The 11495-nt window shown below is 38.1% G+C and overlaps 1 protein-coding gene across 1 annotated transcript; it reads left to right on the forward strand.

The window, feature by feature from the left end:
* Positions 1-1141: 1141 nt before the first annotated feature.
* On the forward strand, positions 1142-8098 carry atp5mc1 (ATP synthase membrane subunit c locus 1). The gene is made up of 5 exons (XM_040124002.1): positions 1142-1240; positions 2835-2882; positions 4141-4221; positions 5320-5498; positions 7673-8098. The coding sequence occupies exons 2-5, from the start codon at positions 2844-2846 to the stop codon at positions 7785-7787; spliced, it is 414 nt and encodes a 137-aa protein (XP_039979936.1). The 5' UTR covers positions 1142-1240; positions 2835-2843; the 3' UTR covers positions 7788-8098.
* The last annotated feature ends 3397 nt before the right edge of the window (positions 8099-11495 follow it).

The following is an 11495-nucleotide window of genomic DNA, read 5'->3' on the forward strand; positions in this document are numbered from 1 at the left end:
TTGTCCCAATGTGGTGACTTCAAATTAGTCTCCATCAGCGTGCATCTGCCAAACAGACAATCCCATCACAACATCATCGGTTGCTACATCACGTTCTTGTAGTGTACGCAGGTTGCAAAACTTGCTTTGCAGCTAGAAGAAAAGAATATTTTAATACTGGGGAGGAAGGGGGGAGTTTAATACTAGAACAAACTGAACTCCAAACTGGAACCATAGGAATCAGGTTGAAAAGTTGCCCCTTTTTTTCTTTCATCAGTCTTTATGAAAAAACTGAAGCATGTGCCTGGGGTTTAGTTTCTGTATTGTAAGACACATTGTCAAATCCACTACAGCAGTTACTATTAGAAAATGAAACATTTGAGATTTTAACAAAGTTAAACAATAATTACTTTGTCAGCACACATCATACTTTGGTTTGGTCCATATCCATAAAACTCACCAACACTCTCTTCCAGAGTTGTTTTTTCATCTTTCTAGTTGTGATCTCATAAGTCTAACAATTTATACAGCTTTCAGTCCTCTCTGTCCTGCTGTCCTGCTGTTCCAGACTCGCCTTTTCTGTCGAGCCTTGAAGTTTAGCCTGCAAACATCTAGGGCTTATGGAAAATCATGGTTGTGAAATGCCACTAAAAATATTAATAATGAATAAACAACAATCAACTATGTGTAGTTCACTTGTAGTTCACTTTTAAATAATGTATACTACCCAAGTACTGCACACCAACACTTTATATATATATATATATATATATATATATATATATATATATATATATATATATATATATATATATATATATAGTACATTAGATTTAATTTTTTCATTTTCAATAGATATCGGAAAATTCTCCTGTAGGCGGGACTTCCCATAGACTAACTAATAGGCATATAGGACACTGGATATGCTTTGAAAGGTCGCTTCCTGTAAACTCGTCGTTCCCGGCATTACTGTCCAATTAAATTAATGAAAGCTCTTTTAGTCCCACCTTCATAAACCTCCCGGTCAGTGAAAGACCGTGTGGTTTAGTAAAGCTCTATCCGATAGGCTGTAGGGAGGAAAGTAACATGACGATGGGCCAATTATGAATGTAGGAGGGTTCTCTCTGACCAATGGGCGTTTAGGACGTAGGCGCTGAGCTTATAAATGACAAGGTGACAGTTTGTCTCATCCTACATTCATTGACTGCGGTTGTGTGCGAGAGCAGCTAATCCCGGACCCTCCAAAAGCCGTAACAAATCGGTAATATTTGCTTTTATTTTGTCTCCCACACTTCTCTATACCCACTTTGGACATTTCTTTAAATGCATGTGTGCATGACATTTAAACTTCTCTGTATGAGCTGTCAGCAGACACTTTTAAAGCTAGCTGTCATTGCTAGCAATCGGTAGCTAGTAAGCTAGGTCGGCCATTCAACGAGTTGGTTCTAAGGAATGAATTATGAGCTGATCAGTATGTGTGTTTTTGGTATATCTAGGAGACGGGTAATCGAGCAGTAGTAACATGAAGAGTGAGTGTCGGCCAGCCGCTGTGGTTGTCGTACAGCTAGTGCAAGCATCGGGTCACATACCGGTCATAGTGCGGCCAAGCTCCCGTTGACAGGCAGTTGAACGTAAAATGTCTGACACTCAGCGCCTACCTTGCTCTGAATGAGTCTGCCGCTGTAAGGACACTCCTATAGAATATCTGCGGTGTCATCGTGCACCTTGTCATTGCACGACAGCCCGATTAGGGTTTATTCAAGCAGGGAGTGCACCGTGTCTGCTTTCTAGGCCCCATATGACCGTCTGTGGCTAATTTTTGACCTTCACGGCTGCGGGCTGGTTAGCTTAGTGACTTAGCTTAGCTCCGGCGCTTCCACACTAGGTCTAAACACAGTCAGACAAACCCAGGTCTAAACAGTCATTTAAGCCAGCCTTCTTTCAGTTTATTTTCGGAATTAAAATAATACTGATTTATTTCACTCCACATCTTTTAAATAGGTGAAACTTTAAAGCAGAAATGTCCTCCAGGTTTCGACTAATGGCGTCTGATAGTGGAGTGTTAAAACCATTCATTCAGCAGCATGTGTGGACATTTAGCGGTTTTCTGGAGCAGATCCTTGCAGCAATCGATACAATTGGATTAGCCTCTTGGCTGAATTGGCCAGGAGCAATTAGAGTTGCACTCCTCCTTGGTCAAATTGTTGCTAGACTTGACTATTGCATACTCTAGAGTTGCCTTTCTATGACCAGGGCAAAACATAATTTTCATTTTGGATGGGTGACTGTATGTGCCGGAAACCTACTTACATGAGAATGTGTGTACTTTGACCCTGAGCTTGAACATAAGGCAACATCACCAGTATATTGTAGCCGCAAAGCTGTGGGTCAGTAAAGAACAAACTATGGCAAAGAGCTGCAGCCTCCACATATTAGTCCTCATCTGAGGCTGCACAATTTTATGAGTTTCTGAAGTCACCAGAGATATTCCTTAGCAGTCCCTGTGTCTTTGTGAAGTGGATGGATATATTGCACACATTCTGTTAAGATGAAGCTCTAAGAAAAATGTTAGAATTTTCAGACTACAAATGTGTGTTTTTACAAGTTTTCTCTCTAATACAGTGGCGTGTACTGTCTTATGTAAGGGTCCAGGTTCACCTGAATGTCCAGCTTTCTTCTGTGTTCATAAGATCTCTCCGGTCAACACCTGGTGGCACTGCCCATAACTTAAGTTCAATGTTTGATTCCTGTGAACATACGGCCTTTAACCAGGATGCAGAATCTGCTGCTTCTTCAAACAGAGGGGATTGTGTATAAAAACACTGACTTAAATTGTATGTTTCCCCTCTCTCCAGGTTCCAGCCATGTATGCCTGCGCCAAGTTTGTCACTTCTCCTGCTGTGGTACGTCAGCTGTACGAAGTGTCTAGCTTTGAAAGATTGTTCAAATATTGATATGACCGCCAGTGGTTAAATGTGAAGCTTTTAACTGTCACGTAGCTGTTATCTTGTGAATGTAATTTTGTGAAGACGGGCATAAACCAACCTATAGAACCCAAAATCTTAAATTTCAGTGTCATGACTCCAAAAGATGTCTTTATAAGGTTCATGGCTGCATCAGCCTTTTGGATTGTAGTTTGACTTCAAGGACCCAGTTTTAACTGTTGCACAGCCATGTTTGGTCCACGCTCTTTATGACAGATGCACAGTTAGTGGCATTTCCATGTCAGCTGACCCTGCAGCATGTTGAGCATCTCGATGATGGAACTATTATGACGGACAAAGTTCCATATTTACATGTGACACACTGATCACCAGAGTAAAAGTTTCCATGATGTAGGTCTAGGGATGGATCGCGTGGATACATTATTTATGAAGAAATATTGTGAAATAATTTTCCATAAATCAGTCTTCTCACTCATTTGTGGCATTGCATGCAATGGACCAACACAGATTTTAAAGACGTGTTATGAGAGCTGAAACAATTAGTCGTTTAATCAATCAACAGACAACTAATCTGAAACTACATTTATAACTTTTAATTGATAACTTAATTATTAAAGTCAAGCAAACATGCCCAACATTTGCTGTTTGTCTACTGCGCCAGCTTCAGATGTGAGGATTTGCAGTTTACTTACTTAAAACTGTTCACAAATCATGACCATAACATGTAAAGAGGGGTCATAACTAGATATTCCTTTATTTTAAGGGGTAAGAAGCAAAAGGTAGGGTTAGGAACAACTGTCTTAAAGGTTTTGTTAAATATTTATTATTAGCATATTCACTGTGTATATAATCCTATTATATTTGCTTGGTTTTCTTTTGTTAGTAATAACAATAGTGGTAATAATAGTAGTAATATGGCTGAGAAAAAGAGTACTGCATTAATGTTTACTTCTGGATTTATATGATGCTTATTCTCATTAAATCCTGTATGTTCCATGTTACCATTGATCATTCTCCAATTATTGCTACTTTCTCTGTCAGTTGACTTTTGGTATGCTATTAAAATAACTGCAGATACTTTAAATTTTGCTGAGGTAGTTTAGGTCTTCCCTCTTTGCAATGGGAAAATGAATAGGATGACACACTGGATGTGTGTTGTGTAATGTAGTTTCCCAGGGTGTGTCTGGTTCTAATGTGTTTGCTCGTCTGTCTGTAGCTGCGTGGGGGGTCCAGAGTCCTCGCCCGGCCAGTCTCAGTCTCCCTCTTCAACAGACCTGAAGCCACAGTTGAGCAGCAGGTCAGTCGTTTCACACAAGTGATCTTCCCTGTATGTTTTAAACTGCTTTTGCTTTCTTCCTAACACACCTAATTAATACTGGGATGAACACAGGGATGGCCAATAGTGATCAAACCTGTCAGTGTATAAACTACCAGTCAAAAGTTTAAGGACACCTCGAATTTGTTTTTTTTTTTTTTTTTTTTTCCCCCCCCAAATTACTGAAATTTATGAAGTTCAATGTCCCAGTGTATGCTGAAATCTAAGCAAAGACTCATTCAGCAGCAGAACACACTTCTGGCATTCTTTCAACAATAGGAATTAAATATCATCCCAAAGGTTCCTCCCAGCACTGTTGTAGAAGTTCCCATTCCTGTGTTGCACTGTAAGTTGCTTTGCTTTCACCATTCTGTCCAGTTCATCCTAAACCAGCTCGTCTGGAGACTGCTGCTCTTCCAGCATTAGAAGCCGCCTTCTAAGATGGTTCTGACATAGCCTGTAGGGATGTTTTGGGTCATTATCTTTATGTAGTATGAACCTTGACCTACTAGTCTGTCTACCCTTTTTTTTTTTTTTAATTGCCTTAATTGCTTAATTTATGAATATAAAATTTACATGAGTTTTCTGTTTTTGGTGACCTCAATTTTTTTTTTTTTTTTTTTTTCCCCCTCAGGCAGTTTACCCCTTTTTGTAAATTATTTAGACAGTATCTTGGAATTATCCTTACTTAGAGTAAGGATTGAATTTATGATAAAATCATATCTATGCAACTTGAGTCATCACTTGGCAGTAGTTTACTAATGTGTTCCAACCTAACTTTGTCATTTTACAATTTTTAAATTGAATTTATTTAATGATATTCACTGGAGTTTATAATTTTGTGTGCAAGCCCCCCCTTTCATCTTTTAACAATTTATTTGGTCAGACTTCACAATGTCTTTTTTAATTCAGCGTACTATAGTCGAAGTATCTGCGTAAATCAAATGCAGAAAAGTCTGTATATTTAAACTAATGCCTTCTGTTTCTCAAACATCAAGGTGAATATTCAGTAGGACTCATTAGCTCTTTGCTGATGCACTGCTTTGGCAACTAATACTATAGTTGTTTCTCCTCTCCCAGGCCTTGTTGCCAGTCAGCCAGTCTGTAGTCCCAACCCGCTCCTTTCAGACCAGCGCTGTCTCCCGAGACATTGACACTGCCGCCAAGTTCATTGGTGCTGGTGCTGCCACAGTGGGTGTGGCTGGCTCAGGAGCTGGAATCGGGACAGTGTTTGGAAGCCTCATCATTGGCTATGCCAGGTAATGTTTTAACACATCATCTATTAGGAAGATTAATTCCCCAGACCCTTGAAGGGTTGCTTTTGAGACTCTTGCCAAACTGTTTTGGATATTTACAGCCGTGACACTGTACAATTTGATCCCATTTCTGATGTGACTATCATTTTTTTTTTTTTTAAAATAGTCTTCACTAATCTGAGAATCTGCAGGTCATAGACCTCCTCCATGAAAATTAATTAGAAGCATAATAAATTATGAGGTCCCTTGTTTTAAAGTTTCACTTTAATGTAACAAAATACCTGAGGTAAGAGTCCAGCAGGAGTTGGAAAGAAACTAACTTCTGAGCACTACTTATTCATTCTCTGAAAATAGTAATAGTTGCATATAAATCAAGATGGCATAATGTTAAAAGAATTAATATTTTAATATTTAAAGGTGTCAAAGACAATGTTGAACAAGCAGACTGAAGTGTAACCACAGTATCTGTCCAAAACAAACTGAATTTAAATCGAAGCTTCATTTAGATGACATTGTCCTTGGCTTGACAACGTTCAGTTTATTTTGAACTGCAGTAGGCTACATTATCATATGTAAACCTTACTGATGGCAGCCAAAGCTGATCAGTACTGTTGCAAAAATGTCCAGTGTAGCGTCACATCTTTGTACAGTTGTTGTGAGGGGACGGGCAAATTGAACAGATTTGATTACCTCAGTAATTACATTTTAGCATTTGTAGTTGCTTTAATAGCAATACCTATTTGGCAGGAACAGCCACAACAAACGACTACTTAAACTTATGCACCTAAAGTAACTCGAAATCAATGTAAGAGAAGGACGACTAATCTGTGCTCACAAATGAAAATTTATGACAGTGGTCATTCCACGTGAAGTGTACAAGCAGGTTAATTATCACACTTGCCAGCTAGTGCTGTTTTTTAGATAGCATGAGTTGTGGATTTTAAGGGTTTAAAGAGGGGGCACAGTAAGATGGGCATTACTGTTTTACAATAAAAAAAAAAAACTGTAAAAAAATCATCAGTTAAAATTAACTTCAACAAATGTATATCTTTTAGTATATGGCCCTGTGAAGGCCCACTTGACCAGCTATTTCTTGGCTAGGACTGGTAACTTCCTGGAGTCTCAAGGTAAATTTTTTTACCTTTGGGCAGAGCTTCTGACTCAGCTACATATTTACCATACAGACATTAAAGGTAGTATCAGTCTTCTCATCAAGAAAGCAATGGGGGGGGGTGCAGCCAGAAAGGGACCAAGGGACGGTCAGAACCAGACATGGACTGGTAAACACCCAAGAATGATGAGCAGCCGCAGTAGAAAAGCACAGGAATACATGTCATTTTTCCTGCACATTACACTTCTCACTCCTTCGCCTCTAAACACATTCACTTGTAAATGGATTTGTATTGATCGAATTAAACTCTGGTTGTAAGCAAAAGTAATCTAAAACACCTAATTATTTCCAAGAAAATTTCTTGACAATGCAGAGGGTTTTTTTTTTTTTTTTTTAAAATAAACTATAGTTCTCAGTTTCACTACTAAAGCATTCCAGCCAATGCTAACGGTGTGCATGTAAATGCATTGAGTGAAGCTCTGTGACAAACTTTTGAGCACACATTACATGTGTCTTGTGGAAGAATATATGCCTTGTATCAACTCTGCAAGACTTTTTGCAGATGGATGTCTTTGTTTGATTTTGGCCGAAATCAACATTTAATTAGCTGAACAATCAGTTGGCAGTTTATTAGGTACACCTAGCTAAGACTAATACAGTCCTAGAATAAATCTTCCCTTCATGAAGGTTTCAATGTTCAGTTTGTGTTTAAACAGTTTTAGAGATGTGCTGATTCAACTTTATGATCTTCTTGGAGGCAACAGTAATGTGGTGCTGTTGAACTGCTTTGCATTATGTTGACAGGTGTTCCTATTATTTTGTCCAACTCATTCAAATAAATGAGGTTAGGGTTAATAAAACACACCCCTTTTTTGTAATGCACCACAATTTACAGACTTCAAGTTGATCATACAGATGAATCAACACCTTAACAGTTTCAACACAAATGGAACATTACAAGCTTCGTGAAGGATTTATTGCAGGTCTGTTGTATTAGACTGTATTAATTTTAGCTAGGTGTACCTAATTAACTGACTTGCTGTACCTTTGTTTCCCTCCTCCACAGGAACCCCTCCCTGAAGCAGCAGCTCTTCTCCTATGCCATCCTGGGCTTTGCTCTGTCTGAGGCTATGGGTCTCTTCTGTCTGATGGTGGCATTCCTCATCTTATTCGCCATGTAAACCTGGAAATATAGCCACACCTCTTGACCCTTCTCTTACCCCCCCTTTTTTTTTTTTTTTTTTTTTTTTTTGTTTGTCCTTGCTCTCCCTTCTCCCCTTCCTTCCATCTGGGGGGTGGTTCCAGAATGGGAACTCTGAACGAGTTGATAGGCCATTCCAATCAATGGAAAAATGTTAAACATCTGAGGTTAACAAACCTCCAATCCTACATTTTTATGTTGCTAAACTTATTTTTGTTTTTCTGAAGTTTCATGTAAGACCTCCCTTCGGGTGAAATAATCTGTCCAAAATAAATGGTTGGGATAACACAATGCAGACTGTTTATTCTTTTTTTTTTTTTTTTTTTTCTTTGTCAAGAAGATCGACTGTTGCATATGGTAAGTACTGTAAAAATAAATTTATTTTTTTATTTTGTTTTTGTTGAATTATAACTCAATTTTTTGCCCCCCCTAGAAATGATCACAATATAAAGGTTAGGAAATGGAAAAACCAGCAACTTTGGTTATGTATGAACTTAAAGTTGGCAGTGGTGATTAATTTATTCCTGCTGAACAAATTCAATTTTATTTATATTGCTCGAAATCACGTACATTATCTCAAGGCACTTCATAGAGGAGGGTCATGACCTTACAATATTATAGAGAAACAACTAACAACCATCAGCAAACACTAAACACAAAAAAAAAAAAAATTCTAGAAAAATTTTCACTCATTTTGGATTACTGAGTGTAGATTGATACAGGAAAAATAACTTTTTTCAATATAAAACTAAATATACACCATAGTGTGCAAAAGGTGAAGGGGTCTGAATAGTTTCTGAAGCCACTGTAGGTGGGGTCAGGTGAATATATATTATATTATATTTATATATTATATTATATATATTATATATATATTATATTATATATATTTTATATATATTATATATAATTTTTTTTTTTTTTTTTTTTAAATACATAGTTCCTCATTTTCAGATGCTCAAATGTAATTGGACAATTAACCATTTTCGTGGCCAGGTGTGGCCTGGTCCCTCATTATTTCATGAGAAAGTAAGCAGATAAAAAGTGGACTTGATGCCAAGTGTTGAATTTGCATTTAGTAGCCGTTCATGGGAACGTTCAATGTGTAGTCCAAAGACATGTTGATGCCAATTAAGGAGGCCAAGAACACTCGATGAGGTAGGAGAATCATTGTCAAGGTCTATAATCAAGAGATGCCTTCATGAATGTAAATACAGAGAGTTTACCACAAGGTGCAAACCACTGGTAATACTCAAGAACAGAGAGGCCAGATTAGACATTGCCTGAAAACATCTAAAAAAGCCTACCCAGTTCTGGAACAAGATTCTTTGGACAGATGAAACCAAGATTAACTTGGACCAGAATGATGTGAAGAGGATCGAGAAGGAAAGGAACAGCTTATGATCCAAAACATACCACATCATCTTTCAAACATGGTGGAGGCAGTGTTATGGCATGGGCATGCATGGCTGCCAATGGAACTAGGTCATGGGTGTCTATTGATGTGACTGCTGATAGAAGCAGGATGAATTCTGATTAGATACATTTTGCCAAATGCTGCAATACTGATAGGAAGGTGCTTCACAGTACTGATGGATAATGACCCAAAACATACTGCAAAAGCAACCCAAGAGCATCCAAAAGCAAAGAAATGGAATATTCTTCAGTGGTCTAGTCAGTCCCCCTGACCACTACCCGAATGAGCATGCTTTTCATTTACTGAAGTCAAAACTGAGGTCAGAAAGACCCACAAACAAGCAACAACTAAAGGCAGCTGCAGTAAAGGCCTGGCAAAGGGGAGGAAACTGTTGGCCTAGTTAAACATGAACAGTAATTTACAGATAAACTAAGATCCACCATAGGTTGAGAGCAGCAACAGCTGCAGGTATTCGTATAGAACCAAAGCTACTAATTCGCTGCAAAAATATTAATCTTGGCCAGCATATTCACATGTTTGAATCACTTTCATCCCCACATCACTAACACAAGATATGTAGTCCAGTTATTATCTTGGTTTGTTTTAACAGACAAATGGGCTGTAAATGAGCTAACAGGGTCAAAATAAACATTAGAACAAAAAAATAAATAAAAACAGAAAACAAATGAAAATAAAGGAGCAGTTTCTAAAACAAATAAACCAGCATAATTTTATCAAGCCCAATTGGTAGCCATGATTTTTTTTTGTAATGCTAATGCCTATAACACAAATTTTCACCACTCAATTCATTATCATTCCAGAAGTGAGAATGCAGTTGAGTGGGTATGTGAACAAATGGTTACTGCAAAATTGATTGTCTTTGTGTCACTTCTTTTTACATCCACAACAAGTGGGAGCTGAGAACACATCTGCATGGGCCAGCGGCAGTGGCCTCAGACCAGCCATCATGTAAGCCCAGCTTAAAAAAATTTGAATGAGTTTTAAATTGAGTTGTTGTGGGGAAAAAAGAAAATTCTTTAACCAAGTGCTCTGTGGTTTTCACAAAGTCTGTGTTAATTGATGCTTCAACAGGAGAAAGAAAATGAATATGCTCATCTAACAAGATCTGCTCCAAGTTCTCATACTTTGGGTAGGGAATTGTTACAAGTTCTGGAATTCCAGATGTCACAGGGCACATTTTCCAAAGATAAGATGTTACCTTGAAATTTAGGAGTGCTTTTGATGTTTCCCATGAGAATATGCTTTTCACAACTTTCTCAGGCCACACTCGGTTGAAATCTCCAAGGAAGACCATACAATAACTTTTACACCTAGTTTTACAGCTACAACTAGGTGGTTTTCCTAATGCATTCTCTTCATACAACTGATTTAATTCTCCTCTTGAACTAGTAAATGATTTATACAAAGTCATATAGCAAAGGGGTAGCAGGTGTGCTCATCATATGGAACAGAGAACATTAACAGAGTAATTTAATCATGAGAGTGAGGTGATTTTCTCTCACACTGTGTAGCCCATGTGTTTACTTACGGGTCGGGTTGGGGAACTTATATTGACAAGACAGGGCTGGGTGGGTCCGGATTTGATGTAGAGATAATTGTTGGCTACAGGTCTGTTTTGGTATGGGTCCCACTAATTTACTTGGCCCACTGCCAACTGAACATCTATACTGGTAGTAGTAGATTACTAAGTACTATGAATATGCAATCAACCGCCACAGACATAGTAATGATAGTCAGGAAAGATTTACACAGGCAACAAAAAGAGAGCAAACCACTCAGATGTGACTGTGGGAGATCAGATCTTACTGAAACAGGATAGGGTGGCTAAATTCTCAACAACCCTTTGGCACACTGCACAAAGTGATCAACAAGGAGGGGAATAGAGTGGATTGTCAAATCCCCAACAGTAGTCACGTACTCCAGGAGCACAACAATTGCTTTTCTTTTTTGTTTTTGTTTTTCCATTTAGATTTTATTATAGATTTCCCATGACAGTCAAACGCTCCAGAAAGACAGTATGAAAGTACAAGTACATGGCTATAACACAGACAAGAGAAACCAATGGAGGGAGGGAGGGTCACAGTGTTGAATTGTTTTATACATGTGTTATTATTTAACACATAGTGTGTCCATAGGAACATGAATATGCGCGTGATCTTACATCAACACATGCTTTGCTTTAACAAATACTTTTTTAAATAAAAATTACAACAGCAGACAAGATGGTTGAGACTGGGAGTAAATATTGTT

This window comes from Xiphias gladius, chromosome 3, assembly GCF_016859285.1.
Source record: "Xiphias gladius isolate SHS-SW01 ecotype Sanya breed wild chromosome 3, ASM1685928v1, whole genome shotgun sequence".
Taxonomy (NCBI): domain Eukaryota; kingdom Metazoa; phylum Chordata; class Actinopteri; order Istiophoriformes; family Xiphiidae; genus Xiphias; species Xiphias gladius.

Bases quoted from the DNA above. Each gene is read 5' to 3' on its own strand.
- atp5mc1 (XM_040124002.1), top strand. From the start codon at position 2,844: ATGTATGCCTGCGCCAAGTTTGTCACTTCTCCTGCTGTG. The intron at 4,222-5,319 runs GTCAGTCGTTTC...CTCCTCTCCCAG, and splicing joins AAGCCACAGTTGAGCAGCAG to GCCTTGTTGCCAGTCAGCCA. The intron at 5,499-7,672 runs GTAATGTTTTAA...CCTCCTCCACAG, and splicing joins CTCATCATTGGCTATGCCAG to GAACCCCTCCCTGAAGCAGC.